Here is a 23,520-nt window from a genome sequence, read left to right as displayed (position 1 = left end):
TGCAAGCTAGGGCCCTGACCTTATCTGACGGGGACCAAGCTTCCTTTACCCAGACCCGTCGAGCCAAAATAATACTTACCCACCGTGACGCCGACCTTCTATGCTCCATTGAGTATTACCCCTCGTCTTCTTGTCTATTCTGTTCATACACCTACTATACACGATCCACATCCTGCAGATGCAACGTTGTAGAGTACTGCAATAGCACGAACTCTTTTATTACACCCATCATGGCCGTCTCTCCCAACACCACCCAGCCTGCTGAGGTCCAGAAAGCCGACAACACCGCCACCAACACCAACACCGCCGCTGCTGCCCCCAGGAAACGAAGAAGAAGAGCTCCTGCCACTGGAGCCACGGACGACTGCTTTGCTTGCAAGAAACGTCAAGTCAAGTGTGATCGACGCCGCCCATACTGTGGGCCGTGCGTCGACATTGGGAAAGAATGCTCCGGATACCGCACCACTCTAACTTGGGGCGTGGGAGTAGCCAGCCGTGGAAAGCTTCGAGGCATGTCTTTGCCTATTGCAAAGTCGCCTCCTTCAACTGCCACACAGGAGCCAAAAGCCCAGCGGATGAACTCGATAGCTTCCACCAGCACTACCTCCACCACCAGTGACCACCAACATCAGCACAACTTCAACAACCGTGCCAGCATCGACTTTGGTGCACATTCACCAAGGAGTCCTACAAGTCCCATGTTCTCTGCACCCCAGGAATATCAATACTTCAGTCCGACCAGCCCAATCCCAATACCCACTCCGTCTACTCCCATGGGCTATCCCATGCAACATCATGGGGAGCACTTCGAATTCCTACACCCCCAAGCCACCAAGTTCAGACATCACCAGCCTCACCGGGGTCCTCTCCAAAGACTGCAAACCACTCTCCATGTGCCTTTCGAGGATAACGGCATGTCGGCATCTTCGGCATCTCTGGGCACATACAGCGATAGCGACTTCCCATCACCGAGCGAGTTCCCAAACACACCCGTCGATGAGTTTCCGTTTGCAGACCCGTCAATACCACGCTACCAGCCATTTGACCAGGCGCCAATGGGCTCTTTGGACCACTACTTCATCCATGAGGCGCCTCGCTCATTACCTACTGGTGACGACATGAGCTCCAGCGTAAGCTCAGATCAGAGTATACACGACTATCCCGAAGTGAGCGCAGCTTCGCAACCTATGGGCCCTGTTGTGTTTCAGGATGTTTTTGTTGAGGGGGAGATGAGCTCGAGTTTCAACGGATTCCAGCCCGGTTTCTCCTTTCTCCCGTCGGAGGGTATGTCTTCCTATGGCTCTGGCCCCCTGTCTCAAGACGTACTGTCGCTCACCACTTCTATTCCTCAGAGCCTTACCATCGCTTCGCCCCTTTCCCCGCGGATGCTATCCCTTCTGGACTACTACGACAAATTTATATGCCCGGTGCTGGTGGCTTTTGATAGCCATACGAACCCTTACCGGATGCACATCATACATCTGGCCATGCGCAACGAGGAGTTGCAGAACGCCATCGGTGCTCTCGCTACCAACAACATGCGCATGCGCGGAGGTATTGAGGGACGGCGGTTGAGTGTACTGCATGACACACGCCTCATACCAGATCATGCCTACTCGCAAATGACGACACGAGAGCTGCGCGAGATGCATGGCGAGGCAACCGACGAAGAGAAGCACTACAAAGCCAACTCTATTGCCCTCCTCAACAAGAAGCTTGTCGACTACGATGGTTCGCAGGACGACTCCGTACTCGCCACGCTTCTGATTCTTTGTCTCTTCCATGTCTGCGATTCCGGCTTTACCAAGTTCAAGACCCAGCTTGCTGGCGTGCAGAAACTGCTTAGTCTTCGCGACAGGACAATTCGGTCCGAGTTTGTTGGGTGGATCGAGACTTTCTTCACTTGGTTCGACGTTATGACTGCTGCAGTCAATGACCGAGAAATCGAAGTGCGCGGCGATTCGCTCGACATGATGAACCTGAGTGCCAATCTGGGTGCAATGGAACACCATTCTGGCTGCGAAGGCAGGCTGTTTAAACTCATTGCACGACTTGGACGACTGAACCTGCTTAGTCAGAACCGACCGGTACGCGACAACGATGACACGCCTACATCCTCTCCCCGACCCAAGAAAGTCAAAGACTTTTATTCTTTCAGCTTTGATAATATGGATGGTAATGGCTGGGGAACGCCAATTGCCGAGCACGTCGACCCCTTCACATCTGCACGCGATGATCCCCGCTCTGAGTTCTGGAGCGAGTGGAACGATCTGCGCATTCGGCTCCAAGAATGGGAGTTCCCGTCACCTGGCGACATGCACTCCACATCTTGTGAGGCAACGTCTTCCATGCTTGCCATGTCGCCAGAACAGGCTGCGCTTCTCCACATCAGCGAGAGTTTCCGCTATGCAGCGCTTCTCTACACCGAACGCCTAGCACAACCGACTCTCCCCGCCTCGACTCTGAATTTCCAGAACCTTGTATCACAGGGTCTTTACCACATATCCCAGATCGGTATCACCAGCTGTGTCAACAAATTCCTACTCTGGCCATTGTTCATTATCGGCACTGAGTGCGTTGATCCGGAACACCGCGCTGTGGTACGACAACGGTGTGTAGAGATCCAACGCGAGAGCGGTTTCTTCAACAACCTGAGCGGTCTAGAAGTGCTTGAACGCGTATGGCGCGAAGATGACGAATGGTCAGACGGCGATGTGCATGTACCGAGGCAGAACGGACCTTTCAGCAACATGCAGCATCCGTTCCGATGGAGGAGAGCCATGGATCGCGTGGACGGGGAGTACATTGTGCTTTGATTACGACGCTTTTGCTGGACACAAGCTACACACAAACACACACATACATACGAGGATGAGCACATACACACATACGGAGCTCATTACCAACGAGGAAAAACGTGCATGAACAGGTTTTACGACATTTCATGGGATTCTGGCATGATTGGGTCGGTTGGGAAAAGCGACCCTGGGAAACAAGGTTTCGGTCGCGGCATCATTTTGTGTATATTTTTGTAGCGACCAGTTTATGCGGCATACCCTGCAACGATATGAAGTTTTGTGAACAACAGCACGCAGTAAATGAAATGAAAAGCGTTCTTCTGCTCAACCCCCACGTCCACTCGCTCCTTCCCTCCATACCTAACAGTAGACACGTGATCCTTTCTACCACCTGGGCAGCCTGGAAGGCTTTCATCCGATTTTCCTATCTTTACAAGATTGCGCAACCTCAGCCAGATCGGGCTCTGCACAGACATCGTACTCTCGGTCTCGCACATGCATCCCAACGCTTATCCCATGCAAGGCTGCACGAGCCGGAGTTCTACCACTACAACGGATCACAAGTGCGGTTGCACGAAGAAAAAACGAAGAAAAAACGAAGTCCTCAGGCCATCATTCGGACGAGGCTCACCGGTTCGGCGCCGGTCAGCAAATCGTACAACTTGCTGACTTTGGACATGTCGGTCCTTTCAACCCTGCGTAGATTGCCGGGCGCCGTCCACATGCACAACAAGCATCTGACAGGAGAGCGGGCGTGAGACGGGCGTCGGAAAGCAAAATCAAACCACATGTCACCCCCCCAAAAACGATCAACATCGTCATTGCAGAAAGTTTGGTAGGGTGTACTACGCCGACCAGTCAATCAACGCCAACATGATTACTCAAAAAGAGATGCGCATCTCACATGCCTGCACCAGCTGATGCCTTGACCCGCAAGCTGCAACGGTGGTAGCAACTGACACACTGACACCATAATTACAAGACAGCGCTACCTTGCGCAACAGGACATTTGCGCAGGGTCAGGGTTCACAGTCGGGTTCAAGGTTTCACGGCGATGGCGAACGGCCGTGGCGCGCAAGAGGCGGTTATGGCGGATTAGAGTGCTGACGAACCGGAACGGCAGACAGCGTTGGCAGCAGTGGCAGTGCGGCGGCACGGGGCAAAAGGAATCGAGGTTTCGGAGATGCCGGGTTGACGGCAACGAAACATTGCGACTGGCCTCTTGGATGGGAGAAGAAAGAATCATGGCTTTTAGAGGCGGAATGACATGTAGCAATGGCGATGCCGGTGCGCGAGTTGGTGATGGTACGTACCCGCGTGTGGATGGTAAGCTCGCTCGCTCCGGCTCAGCTTGCCCTGTCTACTGTGCTGCGATGGACATCCGAACGGCGATCTGCAGTGATTTTCTGCCAGGTACAGCGTGGGATTATGGCTCAGCTCATGTACGTACATACACCATATATTATTTCCTTTGTTCAAACCACATCATACCAGCAAACAAGTCTTACCATACGCCTTCAAGTCACACACGTCATCCCCGTGCATCGCAACACAGAAACGACGTCGGCGCATTGCTTCTCGCATTGCGGGAACCAGAGTATAGTCCAATTTCAGAAAGCCGCAGTTGCTATCCGAGAGGGGGAAGTACAACGACACGAAGGCGGAGAGAAGCCCGTTGTTGGACGCCTCGAAAGTGTATACTTTCGGACATGTAATTCATGCGCAGCCCGTAACGGGGCATTTCGATACTACGCATTCAACCGCTTTCCCATTACCCCACGCTTCTCACTAACTGCCCCTCTCTCCGTACTAACGTTACCCCTCGATATTCCCCAGCGACTCTTTGGTGTCGCATTACCTGCGCTACCCCCTCCAATCTCCGTGCGTGCATCTCCATCTTTTCGCTCCTCGGACAGGTACTTGAACTATTATAGTACGGTGGTGAAGAGGCAGCAAGTAAGCTGAGCCGAACAAGCCAAGACGAAGAAAAGGGCACTGTAGCATGAAAGCCAGCCCCATCATCAGCAGCGCTAGGAACTACTCGCGGATTTCGAAGTAACAAGTTTCCCGACGCTATGGGATCCAATTGCGCAGCAGAACGTGACTCGAGATCTTCACTTCGCCGGCGCATTTCGGGGATAGTCAGTCTCTATTAACGTGGTTTATCAGTTCCCTTCCCTGGGATATAGGTAACCTTAACAAATCTCGTTCGGAATTACCGACAGCCTGTCGCTATTGTCGCAAAGGCCATGCCTATTGTTAGCACCCAAGTATCGCAGCAACCAGCGCACGGGTTTAAGAAAGTACCAAGACGAGATGACGCGCAAGCACGACGCCAGACGCGTTGCGGCGGTTTGGTGTGGTGACTATGTCGGATACGCAGGAACCGCTCGTCTCGTCACACCTCCGCGAAAAGAACGCCTCTCGGGCGCTTGCACTTGCACTACAAGTTGCAAGTTCCCCCCCCTTACTCAAGCCGGGCGTAATGCCTAATGCGGCCATCGGCTATTATCTACAAAGACGGTTGCGCTGGGCGCGCGGCTTAGAGCTTGAGTTTGTCTGACAGACGCTCGACGGATTATGTCTTGCATGTGATAAATCTGGGGAAACAATCTTTGTACGTAACAACCACAACTAGTTTTTGCGGAGTAGCATAGCCGGTAGTTTGTGGAGAGAAGCGCTTTATCTGCTGCTTGTCTCTACTGGATACGGTGCTGGAGGCTCCGTGATGGGGGTGCGGTTGGCCTTGCGTTGGGCTGCGTGCGAAGGGTAGCGGGCGTGAGGCGCACGATGGTGGTGATCGCGGGGCGGGCCACTGCACTCGATCACCAAAGGGCCGAAACGGCTGGTGAGATGTGTAGTGGATGTGTGTGCGTCGCGTGCGATTGCTGAGTTAGCCATGAAGAGCCGGACGGAAGTGATTGGATGAAGAAGTCTGGAATGGTGACGTTGTGGCTGAGGGAAAAAGCAGATATCGTGAAGGCGCGATAGAGGCTCTTGACGTGGTTCCTTAAGCCGCGACTTCCGTTTCGCTGCCGGCTTGAGCAACACGTACGCGTTCTGTATTCTGGTTACATCGGTGCTGCAGTAGTTTCTTGGTAATAATGTTCATCTTGAAACATGTCTGTAAAGAAGAGTCCCAAAAGCTACAAGAACAAAACATGTGCTGTTGCGCGTCGTGAAAGCCGGAGCTTCCGACTGTCACGCCCATCTCGCCTTCATCATGGTTTTTCATCGGGTCTGACGCCCGCTCAACCCCACGAACACGCACGTCACTCGGAGAATGAAGCCTCACAGACCCTAATGGCGATAGCTGCGTACCGGCTCCTGGGCAAAATGACCATCATGAACCTCTACCGTCGTCCAACGGCCATAACGTCATGGTAGATACGCCAACGAGCACGGACCTGTCTCAAGGTGTAATGCCGCCTTTCCAGAGCACGAGAACCTCGATTGTCAGTACATCGCAACGATTCCTGCTCTTAATTGTCTTCGAATTCCTTATGATGATCGTCTTGGTATTCTTCATCATCGTCCTGTACAACCACATTCTGTCAGCCTCCTACATCATAGCACTTGTCATCGAGATTCAAGACTGCCGGACCGCATAGCCTATGCACTCTCCACTGCAACCGTGCATCAGGATGCCGAAAGGATCCTCTGAACTCCTCTGTGCGTATCTTGCACGGACACCGAGGCGCTTGATGATTTTTTTTCTCTCTGAGCTCAGGCCCCTCGCGTAGATATTCACAAGCTCGGCCTTTCTCCATTTTCTCCATGTCCAGCACAGCACAGTCTTCGTGTTCTTATCGCATGTGGATCCTGTAGGTCTGAGCGCAACGACACCGCGTCATATACGACATGTTTTCAAGTTCGTTGGGTGATAAGGTAATAAGTTGAAGATGGCAATGCGAATTTAGAAGCCGCGGATACACTGTGTGTAGTGCCGAAGATCATGTCTCGACGCGAGTTTGCTCAGACGGCTCGGTTATTCCACAACGGCTATGATCTACTGACACGAACCGTTCAGACGTTCTTCCTCGGGAAACAATCGTCTTTGCTTGCGGCGCCGTAACCGCCAAAAACATCATTCGCTCACTGCAATTCAACAAACAAGCACGCCACACCGCCTGCTGCTGACCAAACATCCAGAAACAGCTTCTCCACATGGTCCCTCAATTCCAGCCACGGCGGTACGGCCTCAAGACGGGCCACCGGCGCAATGCTATTCCGCACGGCAGCCGAGCAAAACATCCAACTCCCCTGCCCACGCTCAGCCACGACTTGGGATAGGCTACCGGCCCCTCGTAACTATCACTCGACCCATGATATATCACATCGTCAATGCAAAAATAAATCGACTAGCGCACCGAATGTTCGATTCAAGAGTCCATGGACATGGTACGGGCATGGACCTCAATCTGTGCAAGGCTGTGCAGATAGACCTGCAGATATGTAGCCGCGGGAAGTTAACCGATTGCGGATAGCAACCAGGTGACTGGGGGTTGATTGGCAGCAAGCAAGAGAGAGACAATAGACACGGCCTAGATTCGAGTCATGGCTGTTCATCGTTGATCGACGGACACTAGAAGGGGGGGTCTTCTAGATCCCAGGTGCATCTGGTGTTGACAAACCAAGCGACGCTCTAGGGGAAATCAGTTTGTAAATCGACCGACCCAGTTGCGAAGTACCATTGGTGGGAATTCAACAGGCCAGAGATCGTACGTTTGAACTTTATCGTAGTGGAGCGAAGGAGGGAAATGGATACACGTCGGATCAAAGAACCCATACATCTCAACGGCTTCTCGAAATATCCACAGATAACGGTCTTGGTAAACCTTTTCTTCTCTCAACTACAACGCATGAATGCCCCATCCCACACTTCCAAGGTTTCCAATACGCGACTCGTACCTGAAACCAAGACACACCACGATTAACCCCCCCACCACCATACCCCTCAAAGTAACTATCCAGACTATCCTCTAGAGTTCGCACTAACAGCTTTCACTCCTACCCTCTTCCAGTCCATGTCCTCCGACGTGGTCCTGCATCTATCTGCAGCTCCCCTCTCCACGCCAGCAGCAACAGCTAGCCTAGAACCAGTGATCACCTCTTCACAACACATCCATGCATGACACCATGCATGTGAAGCTATCGATTAAGCTATCGACACATCTCATGCACTGTGCTGTGATTGTGCCTGCTTCCCCTACCACACCCTCTCTCTCTGCCCCGTATGTCTCTCTCCCGCAAACAACAAGTGCTGACATGTTTGCTCGCTTCGGACGAGACCTTTAACCCCCATCCGGCCGTGGGATATGCAATGGAAGGTGCTAAGAAGATATGCGGAATGCCTCGGCAACCGTCGGTTAGTGCGGCACAGCAACGGGCCGTGCTTCGATAGCCGCTTCGAGAACACATGAGCCGCTGCTACACAACATGTTTACTATCTTCCCCCATTGGATTGGGGTATGTGTGGTGTGGTGAGAGGGGTATCACGACGTGGAGGTGGCTGGCTAGGCTGTGCACCTATCTGCTTCTCTTTCCTTTTTCCCCTCTACCCCCTCTAGCGAGTGTCAAGGTCCACATAGTGCATGTTTATGCGTTCGTGTCTTCCCTCCCAACGAACGCATGTTCGTATGTACATGCGTTCCGGCCACTCCAGCTAGGTTGGGAAGGTGAATAGATAGGTAAGCGCGAGAAACACGACATATACCATTGGCTCCTACGTCAATAATGTGGGGAAGGCCGCATTGAAGACTGAATTAGAGCAAAGTAGGCACAGAGAGCAACGACAAGTGGTTTCGGAGAACGAAAGAGGGGGACAAGGCCGGGAAGGAAGGGGCGCGGGACAACGGCCTGAAGCGGGAAGGGAAGGATCTAGCAGGCTTCGGAGGTTTGTTTCCTCTAGCACAAGCACACTTGACACATACCTCGTACAACCGAGATGATGTGAATTATGCTTTCGATGTCGCTATTTCGTGTTTGAAGGACCGAATTTCGCGTATTCATACATTGAATTGACATTACTAGCTGCCTTGGGGCTACCGATGAGATTGGTTGTACACTTGTCTACATGCTCATTTCATCCGCTTCTTCCTTGTAGCTTACTTGGGCCGTGGCCCTGCCAGACTTCTTCCGTGTTGCGGCGGGTCGTGCATTTCGCTTCTGCACAGCAGGAGCCTCGTCCTCGGTCCCTTCGCTAAGCGGGGGTGAGCTAAGTTGATCATCCTCTTCGTCTGACGCCGAAGGTGTTGGCACGGACTTTGCTGCTGCCTTCTTCTTAGTCGATGAAGCTGCTGCTCGCTTAGCCGGTGCGGCCTTCTTGGCTGGTGTCTTGATGGGCGTCTTGACATCCTCGAGTGGAGCGGCTTCACTTGCTATGGAGGCCGCGTCAGCGGCGGTCTTGCGCTTCTTCTTCGCTGGCGTAGCGGCGCCGTCTTCTTTCTTCTTGATGATCCGTTTTGGGGGTCTGAGCCAGTCCTCCATTCCTGGTGGCCAGTACACTCTTCCCTCTGGTCCTCCCATGCCTACTTCCTCGTCAGGTACAATGGGTGGGGGTACGTCCTCTGGCTCTTCCTCTTCAATCTTCGCATCCAGCTCATCAAGCTCGTCGGTCTTCTTTTTCTTGGTCTTCTTGACAGCCTTCTTGGGCTTGGGCTTCCAGGGCTTGTTCTCATCCTGGCGCGTATGTGGCAGAATGTCGTTGAAGGTATCGAAGCCTGGGAGCTTGAATGTTCGCATGAGCTCAAATACAGCCTGCTCCTTGTCCTTTGCCTCGATCATCAAGTCCATAGTGTCAGGGCAGGGAGGGAATGTCATGACGCGGGGTGAATGCTTTCTCCGCTTCGTGCGAGTAATCGCAGGAGGTGTTTGCTCAGAGTAATGCATCTTAGGCGTGATCCCTTTCTTCTCCCATGTTGCAAGAATACGGGGATAGTAATCCATGACATCCTTGGTACCTTCACGGATCTGAGTATCGTCGAAGAGAATGTTGTGATGGTGATAGTCAAGCACGAATGGGATGTTAAGCTCTTCACATAGAGGCAACAACTCATGCATGTTCCATACAACGTCGTCGTTCTCAAGCACCAAACGGTTCTTGACGCCTTGAGGAAGCCTTGCGTAGTTTTCCTTGAACCTCTCAATGGCCGCTGGCTTGTCGCCATATGCTCCACCGAGATGTAGGATCATGACAGCATCCCGATCCTGCTGCTCTGGGAGCTTCAGAAGAGAAAGCATCTCAGCATGATACTCCAGATCACGCATTGCGTTATCAATGACTTGCTTTCGCGGGGAGCCCAATTGTGTGAACTGGCCCGGATGAGTAGTCACTCGATGACCCAGCTCACCGATCACTTTGCCTGCTTCACGCAACGTCTCGGCAGCGAAAGGCTCAAGCTTGTAGCCATACTCGTCATGGCTTGCAAACGGGAATATCTCGCTACTCAAGCGCATGAACTTGATGCCGTACCTGTCGTTCCAGCGCACCATCTTGATTATATCCCGCGCATTAGCGAGGCCAATCTCTTCGACGTACTTCATGCCCCGCGCGACATCCGCTGGTTGTTCCTTATCGGGGCGATTCTTAGTGGCATGTTCGGGCTGGGAGGGGTCCTTCAGGGGATGGCGATGTTCGATGATGCTCGCGATGCGGCAGGTTCTGGAGCTGAAGACGGGAGGGGTAGCACTACGGAGGTACGTATTGAGACAGGCCTGTATGCACATTCGTTAGTTTAGATTAAAAGGTACCTGCAGGAAACATACATAGCCAAGTCGACCTTTCCACGGAAGAGGAAGGTATTCAGAGTTGACCGGTGGGGGTCTCGACAGGGCTTCCTGGACCTCTGCCTCGTCCTCGTCCTCAGCCTCGAGGTTATCGACATCGTCGGGATCTGCCGCTACCCCAGTGCTGGCTGCAGGTGCAGTGACATTCCCAGCTATGCCATTCACGGCACCGTTGTTGGTGTCTTCCTCTTCCACTTTGATTTGCTGGGCGCCGGCCTTCTTTCGCTTGTTCTTTGCAGCATTCGCTGCAGGGGCGGCGCCATTCGCTACGGGCGCATCGCCGTTTGTGGCAGGTGCTGAGGGCGCCTTCTTCTTCGCACGCGCACCTGATGCAGTATTCGCCTCATTCGCAGTACCGTTGCTGACGGCAGATTCCAGCACAGCATCATGCGCGGCGCTTTCGTGTCCATCAGGCGATGCGCGTAATGCAGTGACTCCATCGAGGATGTCAGGGTTGAGATTAGGGTCGGTCTTCTCAGCCTTTCCCCCACGCGTCGTTTGGCGACGAGGAGGCTTCGCGACGTTTGACGGCAAAGGCACGTCTGTTCGGCGCATCTGTGATCGGTCCATTGGGGGCGCCTCTTCGGTCGTAGACACCGCAGCTGCTACAGCAGATCTCTTCCGCTTAGGGGGCATGGTTGGAAGATAGGAGATCACGCGCGATCTCTGAAAAGTTGCCGTCGCTCGGAGTGGTGGATGGAATGCGACACGAGAGCAGATGCTGTGAAGGGAACGTAGCATGTGTCCGGACTCAGGTGATGCCGCTGCAGAGGAACAGCAAGTTTATTGAAAGGAGGCTGAAACCCGCGAACCGTGCTTCTATTGCCATGTTGGGTGGCTAACGCGTCGAGCTCGCGACTACGTCATTACATTGAGGTTTGATAGTATGACGCTGGTGTTGTCTGAGATCGGCTCAGACCCGATCGGCTACGATTAGCGAACCCGCCCGATCTCATGCCAGATCCCATCTTTCGCATTCTACAATCCCATCGCGACCACAATTGCATTCGTCTGGTCTCATCAAGGAGGCTATCGCTACATTTTCCGCTCTTCAACGCGCCATCGCAATGATGAGGCTCGACCACGCCCGTGACTGGACGGCATGCTACCTACGTATGCATAATGTATCTGCACAATCGTCATTTGTGCAAAGATCCACTGAAACACACGGTCCACTGATGGCCTGAATATATCGCGATCTAAGGGGTTCGATCGTCATCAGCGCGTTTACATCAATCTTTCACGATGGTGTCTGAAAGCACTAGCTTGATAACAGAGACTTTTCACGAAAAGCGTGAGAAACGGATCACTTTGTTACGATACCGCAAGACCATCCAAAGGAACGGAGCAGCACTGTCATCTCTCGATGCATTCCAACATGGCCTTGATTACTTTTTGTTCTGCATCCTCGTACATTTGTAGAACTAGGTGATCATACCATTCATGTCAACCTAATGTTAGAGTGACTCTATATGCACCACCGAACCAAGCCATCGCAAAACAACCAGACCATCTCCTGCTGTTTGGATTTATCGGTGGGGGCAACGTTATTGAGATGTGGTTACCTAGATGTCAATGCCAGTGCCAGGCTGTCTGGTGTGCTCCTCGGTCGCCCCTTCCTCATATACGCCGCGCTGCTGGTGGTGCAACTCGGAGAGTAGGGCTGTAAGGATGAAGTTGAGTCGGTTCAGGAAGGAGAAGAGAGGGTAAAGGGTTGTGCAGCGGCTGGGCTCTAGGCAACGCTTTGCGGTTGTCAAAGGTTCTTCACTGACGACAATGGTATACACACACTTTAAGAGGACCAAGAGGAGACATTCTAAGTCCCACCTAAACAGAATTTTGTACGGCATATTTGCATTTCACAAGTACAGAAGACTGGAGCCTATTCTTTTGACACTAGTGCGCCGTGTTGCGAGAAATCTTGTGGTCACCAAACGCTCCTTCCTCACTTGCACCGCGCTAGTAACGAGGCAACTCCCCAGGACTATTTACCCGCGCCCACACTTGCCTACCTAACCCATCGCTCATAGATCCTGCTTGATAACCCCAATACGACCACGCCTACTCGCCATCATCATCATACGCTCGATACCTTTTGAGGCTACACTACCTCTGACCTCTCTTGCTGGTACGTACAGTTCTGAGCTCATGTAGGTGTCGCACCTTCCTCTACTTCTCGTACTAACTGAATGTTAGCAGCAGTCATGGCGGCCAAGCTTCCCAGCCTACCGATAGAGCTCCTTCTCAATATCGTATGCTATGCGGAGACTCGCTCCAGCAGTCGCAAGCTATGCGAAGCGCTTCGTCTTACATGCAAGGAGCTCGATCGCAAGATCGTGCGGTATTTTGGTAACACCCACTACAAGCGAATCAAACTATCGTTCAGCGAGACAGGACTCAACCGGTTGCTGCGCATGTCGAGGGGACCACTAGCGCACCATGTCGAGTCTTTGACTATCCAATGTGGTACCGTCCATCCATTCCGGGACGTATGCATACAGAAGGACCCAAATTCACTATTGGACGAGAACATCAGCAACTGGCTAAAGGATGGCGATTGTGCAGATATTCTCAGGTCTGCTTTGTCCAATCTACCAAATCTTAGTGGGTTTCACATCAGGGAGACTGGCTACAATTTCAGGGTCCGTGAACGGAAGCAACTCGAGCTATTGTGGACTTACTGGGCTAAAACATTGAGAATGCTGCTGGCAACAGCAATTCCTACTATCCGGTCTCTCGAGGAGTTATCCATATGCGCCAACAGCACTATCATGGCAGCTGATCCCTCTCACCTGGGAGACATCATCACATTCACGGATCAACTTGGAAAGCTTCGAATGCTTCAAATAGACATGGTACTCGGCAATGGCAAAGGTATGTCCAAGATTGGAGCTCATATAGCCGCTCAACACTGATTGCTCACAGATAATGATGCTGAAGATATTCGCAATCTTTGCAGCCTGATCCGAGCCGCCGCAAGATTGGATGACCTACACATCGGATTTGGAGGTACAAGTCACTGCGACAAAGTCTTCGAATCCATCAATCAGTCCTTGAATCTGCCCGCGCTGCGTCGGCTATCCTTGTCCAATTTGAAAACGACACAGACTCAGCTCGAAGGCTGTTTACGCTCCATCAAAGATACTTTGAGGATTCTGTGCTTGGAGGAGGTATGGACCCGTAAGGCCACCTGGCCTGTCGGAATCGTACGTTTTATGAGGAAAGAATTAAATCTGGAAGAGGTCACCATACGACAACTCGATATCGGCTACTTAGGCCTCCACCTCAGCAGGTTCCACCAACTTCGTCCGAGTATCGTGGAAAAGGACTATCGCTATCATCCAGAACTGCATGATGACGGGTGGGCATATGTTGATTGGGAAGACGATGGTTGTGACGAGGTTACCCTCAAGTATGAAGATGGTGATGACATCAAGTACTGGCTCAGAATGATTGAAGAAGACTACAGGTTGAAGACATCTTGGGGTTTTGACGGTGGAAGATGGATGATTAAGGATACTACTGATACTGCTCAGTGTTGAACTTCATGGTTACTCTAGCTTTTCTCAGTCATGAATCAGTCCAAACTGCCGGCAAACGATAGGATTCAAGCATATGGCTCAAATGCCAGGTTGTCAAACGATAAGCGCACCTTCCATGAAAAAGCGCCCCACGAGCTTCCACTTCTGTAGTTTCTTGTAAAGCTTGTCCTTTCCGTTGTTGTTCACAGCGAGGAACGCATAATGGAGTTTCTCGAACTAAAGTCGACGATTATCACTCACATTTTGTTGCGCACACACATACTGTCACATATCGATAGTTCACCCGTTTCTAAGACCATCTTCACCTAAGGGGTAGCTAGGATCTGCGCCGCAGTTTGTTGCACACATCATGCCCAACCTCATATCGGGACTTGGATTTGTCGCCAGCCAGTGGAGCTCAGTACCACTAAAAACGAGCATGCGAGATAAAGCCATTCCTCCTTGTCCATACATACGGCTTATATAGTTAACAAGTACCTCGGGTTACGTATGATGTTGGTTGCAGGAGGTATGTGTGACTTGTTGTTAAGGTGTTATGACCGCACCATGGAATGAAGTGGATGGTAACCATGGTACAGTTTTGTCATCACAGCCACATAATAATAATGTGAGTCAGAGCCGAATAAATATTCTGTTGACCATAAAACTGATCAGATTGTCTTCGATCATCCCACACACTGTACACTTCACCCCAGTCGCACACGAAAACACGTACGAGTAACCTGAGCCGTAACCTCTTTTCACACCCCTCTTAGCCTCTTCCAAAAACGTCGCGGCCCATCACACCAGCACTTGCGCAGTGCCAGCAGCCACGATGTCATCTTTCCAAGACATACCCATCGAAACCCTCACTCTTGAGCACAAGATGCCACGTCTCATCCTCGACAGCCTCATAGACCGCATGTCACCCATCTCCGCCCTCATAGACCCATTACCCAAAAACCGTGTCTGCGGGTCTCTTGAAATTTTCCCCACGGAAATCCTCCTCCAAATCATCGAAGACCTTACCATCAGAGACACGATGCGTTTCCGACGCTGCTGCCGCTTCGCCATGCACGTCGTCGACACCGAATCGCCTCTACGGTACGCGTTGAAGTGGGCGCCAAATACCGTGAAAGGAATGATAGCGATACGAAATACAGCGCACATTACACCGAAGATGTTATTTCTCACGCTCCGACATCGACGCTGCTCGTACAAACGGAGTGGGAAGAAGTGTTGTGGAAGGTTAGCAGAAATAGTCTACCTACCCACATGCACGCGCCTCTGCCTTTCCTGTCTAGAGAGAGGCCACAGGCGGCCTGCGAGTAAAGAGTCGGTAGTCCGCTACGTTGGCGACATAGGACATGAGAATCTGAGCACTTTGCCCCATTTCCGGGCTTTACCTGTCACGTTGACGAATGGGGTGAACAGATTCTGGATCAAGGCAGAGGAGAAAATGTACGATTGGGAATACGTTGATAAGGTGTGTCCCCATCGGGCACAACTTGACGGTGATCGATACAGCACATATTGGATCAATCGTCGCATCTTCCTTGGCGAAATGAAGGCACAGCAACGGGTTAGCCATCGAGGTCACCTTACAGATGTGGATGTCGTACCGAAGGTGACGGTTATGGGTATGTGCTCTGTCCGGGCTCCGGCGATTGACCCAGTGCCATTAGCAGCGGAGAAGGAGTTCTACTGCTTGTGTTGCTTAGGCACGGCGATAAGGCGAGAAGTCTTTACTAGAGAGGAGTTCTTAGTTCATCTTAGGGATGTGTGCCGTGTCAGGCCGAAAGGTATTTGGTATCGGAACGATCTTCCTGAGCTGGTTCTTGCAAGCGATTGATCGTATGTCTGATTGTCTCCTATACGTACATAGTAATCTAGGTTGAATCAATTTCGAGAAAGTAATAGCATCTGCCTTTGAGCCCTCTACGAAACAGGCTAGGCCTACTACAAAGGCTTATCATTTGAACCTTTTTGACTTTGCTAGGCATCTAGGCAGAGGTACACGTACACGTCGTCTTGAGAACTGTCTGAAAATGCAAATTAACAGCTTACCCAAAAGCGGAAGGCCTATCTCATTCCAGCATCCCCGACATGCAGAGCACTGTCTCTTTATGAAGGGCCGCGAATCTTGTATGAGGCCAGCGAAAGACGAGGAAGTCATGTTGAAGATGCACGGCGCTGCTCAGGCGAGCAAGAGACGGGTATGGTTTCGGGGTACAAAAAACATGTATCAAGGCCCTCTCCGTTGTCAGACTGATATTGTCGTTTAAGACTGACGACGCGTAGTTAGCAGAGAAACTTAGTATGAAGCAGGGACACGTTCCGGCCCATCCGTGCTTGAACGCATGTGAGATATTAAGCCTGGTATCGATAACGGGGACGTTCATAATATTTCCCAGCACCAATTTCATTGCATACCATTGCGACTCTTGCAACCACTCTACTCAGTCCATCTCGCTCTGATGTCCTCGAGTGACGCTCGATCGTCATCACAGCCACGGCACCGCCGACGATCATCGGTAGCAGCCACGACGTCACGCACTGCCACCAATGCCTGATCGCCGGCTAAGGCAATTTCGTGGGGAAGGTAGCGTGCGGCTGCGGAGGGTCCTCCGCATCATAGCAGATAGGGGAAAAGCAACTGCCGCAGCTAAAACGATCACGATCAGGCTGAGTTCAGGTTTTGCTAGTCTGGTTACACAGCACCGCGAGCATTAGACACTTAACGGCGCTGCGTACCACTACCGGATCAGACGGATCCGAGATCAACGAACCACGACGGCTTATGCGAACGCGAAAGAAAAAGAAAAGAAGAGCGTGCGTGATGCGGGAACGCTGGGCGTGTGGGCGATGGAACGATGGAACACATTTGTGTTTCTTTCATGTGATGGTTGAAACATTGGAATATCGAAACTTGAAATGGACATGACTTCGATGAGGGTCTGGAACGCGTGCAGGGAGTTACCCGCCCATGTGCATTGTGCCTTTCAGACTGTGGCTTGCCTCGCATCCAGTCGCAGCCACGTCGACGAATTCATCCAAAGGAACCCTGGAAAACCACCAACACCTCATCTGCCAAGTTTGCGCTTGAGATCATCTTGCTTGTGGGCAGCATCATCGCAAGCTCCGAATTTGAGTTTCTTTCGTCGGCGAAACCGTCGGTCGGGGCGCAGTCCAGGACGCTGTTTGGTCGATTCAGGGCACAAGTTTGATGAGATAGGTCGGTGAAAAAAATGACGTGTGGTCGATGGCAGAGTAAAAGCAGGGTTCAAAAAGCGGGCTAGTAGCTAGCGTAGCTGACGCACGGGGCGGGATCGACAGCGAACTTTGACGGAACAAGGCAGGCACGACGACGCCAATGCTGCATCATGGAAAGCGAGTTGCAAGGCTGCGTCATCGCCCAGGGCAGTATCGAAACGGGCAGAGACACATAAATCCTTTTCGCTCCCCCTGTGGCTGGCGGGTATTCACAGTCTAACATCACAACAACATACACCTTGAGCATCGCCCTTCTCGTCACCTCTCCCATCCTAGCACCTCTCTCATCAACCTCGAGTCTTAATTGCGACAATGGGTTTCGGCGGCGCTGCTTTGAAGTTGGGCTCTACAGCGCTATATGCGCTTGAGTTCTGCTGTGCCGCGATTATCCTCGGTATCTACAGTTACTTCCTGTCTGTAGAGGCGGACCGCGATGTCAACATTCCCGTCTGGCAGCAAGCCGTTACCGGTCTTGCTGGTGCGACTGTGCTATACACCATCTTCGCAGTCCTGTTGACTTGCTTCCTTGGCGGAAAGGTAAGACAACCCCTTGGCGATATTGATTCCAACACATACTAATGCCATCTCAGAAAATCTTTGCTTTCCTCGGCATACTCCTCGACATTCTCTGCTGCGGTGCCATGATCGCCGTCGCCGTCCTGACCCGCGACGGCGCATCCAGCTGCTCCGGCCGCGTTGAGACACCGCTCGGTGACGGACCCGCCAACTCCAAGGAAGGCTTCGGTTCCAACGGCCGCGGCGACCAGATCACCTACTCCGCCTCGCTGGGTACGATCTGCAAGCTCAACACCGCCTGCTTTGCCGTCGCCATCATCGGCGCCTTCCTCTTTCTGCTCAGCGCCCTCGTCCAGGTCTTCCTCATGAAGCACCACAAGAAGGAGAAGGCGTTCGGTCCCGGCCCCAGCAACGGCTACACCAAGGGCTCCGGCATGAAGTTCTGGCAGCGCCGCAAGGCTAACCGCACCACTGGACACCGCGACCCTGAAGTTGGTACCGTCCCTGCTACTACCGCTGGCGGCCTCGCTGTCCCTGCTGGCACCCACGACTACCGCCCCAGCCACGACACCGCTTACACCGGCTCCACCGTCGCTGCTCCCCACACTGGCTTCGCGACCGACAAGCCTGTGACTGGTGGATACCACACTGCTCCTCACGTTGCCCCTACGGCCAACTACGCCAACAACGGTAACACCGCTACCTACGGCTCAGCCACCAACTACTAAGCCATTCCACCCTATCCTCATGGAAAGATGAGATTGGCGATGCTCTAGAATGAGTAATGTCTATGCTTATAAGCATGACTCTTTTTCCTTACACCTGTACTCTATTACGACGTTTACGCATTATACCACAAATGGAGAGGAGGGAGTTGCATACTCGAGACGAGATGAGACCAGAAGAGATTGTATGATGAAGTGGATACGATACGAAACCTAATACCTAATGTCAATATCAAAGAAATATACATGATCTAAAGCACTTTCGTACCTTGATGATGCTGCCGGTATCGTGTCTTTCACATGTCCTTGTTGTCAACGAAACAGTTGAGCAAGGCCAGCGATGAAGCACATGGCGAACTATTCGGACTATGTTGCGCTATCCTAATGCTCCGGCATTCACAAATGTGAAAACCTCGTCACGTCCCCGCAAACCAGCGGTGAACTGGGACAACACGCATGATCGACGTGTAGTCGCCGAGAGTATTGAATAGACCACTAGTTCGGGTCCTCACGAACCTTATGCATTGCGCGCCGCCCAGGGCATGCTTGCCGAGAGTTCTCCACCAACTGACCCCACTCGACACAATGAGAATCGACGAGTTGCAATTTCTTCAGCCACCAGATACCGTGTGATGCTCGCAGACCAGGCTCGCAAGCGAATAGCAAAAAGATGGTTCAAATGGCAAAAACACACCACCTCTTTTTTGCCATCCACGCGCAAAAAAAGTTCAAAAACATACAACAGCGGGGATTCCCCGGTGGTCACCCACCCGAGTACTAATCCGCCGGTATCTTGCTTGTATATGGCTGAGCGGACGGGAAGCCTAATTCTCAAGATCCTGTGGTCGTATGTGGAAGATGAGCTCGTTGTGGGAGATAATATTGACGGTGGATGACGAGCGAAAGACTGTTCGTGCAATGCTTCCCGGCAGCTAAGCTTGTTTAAAGTTGATCGCACTGCGTTATTAGTGACATAGTTTCTAATAGCGCTTAGCTTGCAACATCGTTTAACGTGTACATAGAAGCTGTTGCCTTTTATTAATTGCATAGGGCATGCTTGTCGACTATCTTCCGCTAACTAACCCCACTCAACACGATGAGCAACAGTAATATAAAAGAACAAGTAACATGCTACACTCTACATTTTGTTTACCCGAGTCCCCAAAGTCTTCTTAGGTCTGCAGCTCTACCAGAGGTCGTCCAGCCAATCTCCTGCTCTATCTTGGATAGGTGTCTCAACAGCGCGAGCTTCTCTGTCGCATACTTCACATCGTTTGCAATGTCGCTCTCATTCAGTTGTAGTGGGACACCTTGCTGCTTAGTCGAGCTATCGCTGAATACCTGCCCAGCAATGTAAAGAGGCTGTAAGTGATTGCCCCAGTTGGCATGCGACGAGTTCGCTAAGCTGATCCCACAGAGCTCTTTGGCATGCCAGATTGGATCATACTTCTCTGTCTCAGCGTGCATCTCGTCCCGATGTACATTTCCCGTCCGTAGCAACAGAATGGACCCGGCATGGTAGAAAGTGTTGCCGCAAACCGATGAGTTGCTGGTGTGTAGAATAGTCGGAAATGGGTTCCCTTGATGTGCCTCTGTTCTGATGAGAGAAAGAATTTGCCTCGGACGATACATTCGCCAATCTTGTAGTTCACGCCACAATGCGTTAATAGTAGACGGGCTGTCAGATAAGTGCCCTTGTTTTTTCCGGCTCATTGCAATGAGATTTATTACCTTCGCGAAGATAAGTATAGCAAGATTGCAGTAAGCGTCAATTGATGCAGTGGCCGCAATTGACCGCACATTGCTGTCATCGACCCAATCATCGGTTGGTATCAGGGTCTCCTCTTCGAGAACAAAGGCTGCCCATACATCTGAGAACGATTCAGCAAGAGTACGTGATGCGATGTAACCATAATGTACCTATACGTGCGAAAGCCCAGAAACAAGCCTTTATGAGTCCTGGACTAGAGCCGTTCCAACCTTTAGACTTCAAGTTCCAGACACAGCCCTGTAGAAGAAGTCAACATCGGAAATCCACCAATCTTACCTGGCAAACGAACCTTGAGATGGCGTCTCCACTCGCCAACATCAGAAGCCATCATTTCGTAGACACTTAGTAGGATACAAGTGGCTAATGTAGCTTCACCACACTGAGATGGTTCATAGTGAAGCAGTGACTGCACAGCATGCTGATAAAGGCTTAACGTACTCTGACGCTGACTGTGACGTAGGGCGTCAAGCTGTCGGGATGCCAGAGCCATGGCTGCGGCTGCGAACGGTTTGTTCTCCATCAATTTATGAACATACGATCCTGTAAAGTGCCTGCCTGAGTCTGTGGCCTCGCACCACGTCCCCGTTTCTTGCAGATACACACGAACGAGCCGAGCTTGTTCCGCCTTCGACACAGGAAGCTCAGCCTCAATTTCTGATGGCGCAATACAGCTGACGGCTCGATCAAGTAGGAATGAGGAGGCTGACGTGCTCACCGACGAAGCATGCCAGGACGGAGAGGGAAAGGTGCTTTGGAGCAAATGACCACTATCTTCAAGACCCTGGCCATGAGCTGTCGCGGCAGGATTGGCCGCGACGTTGCGGTCCAACACGACCGAACTTGACGATGTGAGCTCCGATTCGGCATACTCTGCAACGGAAGCTTCCAGATGATAATCAGAAGTGCTCGCGTCCAAGTGACTTTCTGACCGAGCTGCGGCCGCGCTCGAGCTCCCAGGATCTAGGGATGCGGCAGCGTAGAAATCTTGGTACTCGCGCACGATTTGATCCGTGTTATCCACGATCTGAACACTGTGAGCACGCACACTTGACGAAGACCTATGAAAGCTGTCGACCCTGGCTTACAGTCGTTACGGATTGCCCGCCAGATTGGCCTCGTTCCCCTTCAACGGCAAGCAAAGCAGCGCTATCCTCGCTGGACAATTGTAGCGCCCTGGACGGATGGAACGACGCTTTCAGACCCCAGCGGCACTCATCACCGCGAGCTTGACAACCCCGGCATCGTGGCTGAGCTCCATCGCCTAGGAAAGATGAACCAAAAATCACGCACGAGAACTGGGATAGAACGCACACTTCCGCCTTCTGCGCCGGCAGCATAGGCTTCAGCTTGCAACATTAGCATTATTGAAGGCAGTGATGACGTAGTTTCGTTCTTACCAACCCAATCGAGACCTTGTTCGACTGGCTTGCGCAACGATCTCTGGGTCACCTGCCATTAAGGCAATATGTCAGAAACTACGTATTGATGTATCATGTAGGACGGGGAATGGAAGCACTAATGCGCTGAGGTGATCGTAGAGAAGGTGGGTAAGCCCTGGAGCGCTTCCACTTGCCCTGACGCCAGGGTCTCAACGATACCAAGCACTTTACCGAGGTTGGGCCGTGTCAGAAGCAAGCCGAAGCACCCGATGTCCAGAATAGGAAAGCACGCACAAAAACGATCGTACATCGCCTCCCCTAAACGCTACCTAGGTATCTAGCCAGACACAGGCCAAACCCAGCATGTAGTTTGAAGAAAAAAACGTGCAGTCCAATCTCCATCCGACGGATGATCAAAGACCTGGCGCTTGCGGTTACACCTGTATGAATGGCCCTAGTGCATACAAGGAACCATGTGCTCGGCGGTGTAGTTTGGTATGTAGATACATGATGTTATCAACATTGAGTTCAATATACTTGGTGCTGCTAGAACGCTATAAAGGCGCTCAGGTACGATCACCAAGCTGTGTATCGAACTTGCTTCGTCACACCTTTTACCCCCCAACTTTTACACAGCCTATTCGCTATGACCAAACAACGAGTTTTTCGACTGCCCCAGCGCACTTCCATCCAAGACCTCCAGGTTAGCGAAGAGGACGTGCCCGAACCCTCCGCTCAAGAAGTCTTGATCCGAATCAAGAATGTAGCGCTCAACTTCCGCGACTTTGCTGTTTCCACCGGAAAGTACCCTTTCCCAGTCAAAGACAATGTGGTGCCTTGCTCTGATCTTTCTGGAGAGGTTGTACGTGTGGGCAGCCACGTGGAGGACTTCGCCGAGGGAGACAAGGTGATTGCATCCTTTGACTTGAAGACCTTGTACGGTGCTATGCCGGATTGGCACCATAGCTTGGGTGGTTGTTACGATGGAGTTCTTCGGGAATTTATTACATTGCCTAGCTCGGCACTCGTCAGGGTACCTTCAACTACTAAGCTCAGCTTCGCTCAGCTCTCGGCTCTGGTCTGTACAGGAACCACCGCGTGGAATGCGCTTTACGGCAACGTTCCGTTGAAGCCTGGCCAGACAGTGCTCTTTCTCGGTAAGGGTTCTTTTTTTTTTTTAAATAAATCATAAGAGCTACCGCTGATTACATTTGTAGGCACTGGTGGTGTTTCGATCACTGGGCTTATTCTGGCTAGGGCTGCAGGCGCTGTCACGATCATCACTTCTTCGTCAGACGACAAGCTCGCGCACGTTCAAAAAATGTACGGTGCCGACTATACCATCAATTACAAATCGACTCCTGCTTGGTCCCAGGAGGTGCTCAAAATCACCAATGGCCACGGTGCAGATTTCATTCTCGAGAACGGTGGAGCTGGAACGATCGGTCAAAGCATTGATGCAGTGGCTTACGGCGGAAACATTGCTGTCATAGGGTTCCTTGCCTCCTGTCCCCAGGAGAAGATGCCTGACGTGGCAGCGCTTGCCCTATCGAAGGGTGCAATCGTCCGCGGCATCATGGTTGGATCTAAGCAACAGCTGGAAGATGTCACACGCTTCGTGACTTCCAAGAACCTCAATGTGCCCGTAGAGAAGGTGTTTGGCTTTGGGAGGGATGAGGTCGTTTCTGCCTTTGAGTATTTGGTATCAGGTCAACACATCGGCAAGGTGTGCATTGCTGTAAACTAAGG

The 23,520-nt window shown here is 51.8% G+C and overlaps 6 protein-coding genes across 6 annotated transcripts; 5 read left to right on the top strand and 1 right to left on the bottom strand.

The window, feature by feature from the left end:
- Window positions 1-230: 230 nt before the first annotated feature.
- On the top strand, window positions 231-2,816 carry J4E79_002311 (uncharacterized protein; the record flags this gene model as incomplete). The annotated part of the gene is made up of 1 exon (XM_049351211.1): window positions 231-2,816. One exon carries the CDS (start codon window positions 231-233, stop codon window positions 2,814-2,816), a length of 2,586 nt encoding a protein of 861 aa, XP_049213849.1.
- Window positions 2,817-8,870: 6,054 nt separating this feature from the next.
- On the bottom strand, window positions 8,871-11,222 carry MUS18 (UV-damage endonuclease; the record flags this gene model as incomplete). The annotated part of the gene is made up of 2 exons (XM_049351210.1): window positions 8,871-10,514; window positions 10,566-11,222. 2 exons carry the CDS (start codon window positions 11,220-11,222, stop codon window positions 8,871-8,873), a joined length of 2,301 nt encoding a protein of 766 aa, XP_049213848.1.
- A 1,568-nt stretch (window positions 11,223-12,790) lies between these two features.
- On the top strand, window positions 12,791-13,501 carry J4E79_002309 (uncharacterized protein; the record flags this gene model as incomplete). The annotated part of the gene is made up of 1 exon (XM_049351209.1): window positions 12,791-13,501. One exon carries the CDS (start codon window positions 12,791-12,793, stop codon window positions 13,499-13,501), a length of 711 nt encoding a protein of 236 aa, XP_049213847.1.
- A 1,441-nt stretch (window positions 13,502-14,942) lies between these two features.
- On the top strand, window positions 14,943-15,243 carry J4E79_002308 (uncharacterized protein; the record flags this gene model as incomplete). The annotated part of the gene is given in 2 exon segments (XM_049351208.1): window positions 14,943-15,211; window positions 15,225-15,243. The coding sequence occupies 2 exon segments, from the start codon at window positions 14,943-14,945 to the stop codon at window positions 15,241-15,243; spliced, it is 288 nt and encodes a 95-aa protein (XP_049213846.1).
- Window positions 15,244-17,692: 2,449 nt separating this feature from the next.
- J4E79_002307 (uncharacterized protein) lies at window positions 17,693-18,624 on the top strand (the record flags this gene model as incomplete). Its single annotated transcript, XM_049351207.1, has 2 exons — window positions 17,693-17,917; window positions 17,971-18,624. 2 exons carry the CDS (start codon window positions 17,693-17,695, stop codon window positions 18,622-18,624), a joined length of 879 nt encoding a protein of 292 aa, XP_049213845.1.
- A 3,793-nt stretch (window positions 18,625-22,417) lies between these two features.
- On the top strand, window positions 22,418-23,518 carry J4E79_002306 (uncharacterized protein; the record flags this gene model as incomplete). Its single annotated transcript, XM_049351206.1, has 2 exons — window positions 22,418-22,928; window positions 22,989-23,518. The coding sequence occupies 2 exons, from the start codon at window positions 22,418-22,420 to the stop codon at window positions 23,516-23,518; spliced, it is 1,041 nt and encodes a 346-aa protein (XP_049213844.1).
- Between the last annotated feature and the right edge of the window lie 2 nt (window positions 23,519-23,520).

Source organism: Alternaria viburni, assembly GCF_023758015.1.
Source record: "Alternaria viburni strain BMP 2772 chromosome Unknown scaffold_4, whole genome shotgun sequence".
Classification (NCBI taxonomy): Eukaryota; Fungi; Ascomycota; class Dothideomycetes; order Pleosporales; family Pleosporaceae; genus Alternaria; species Alternaria viburni.
This window is presented reverse-complemented; position numbering and strand designations above follow the sequence as displayed.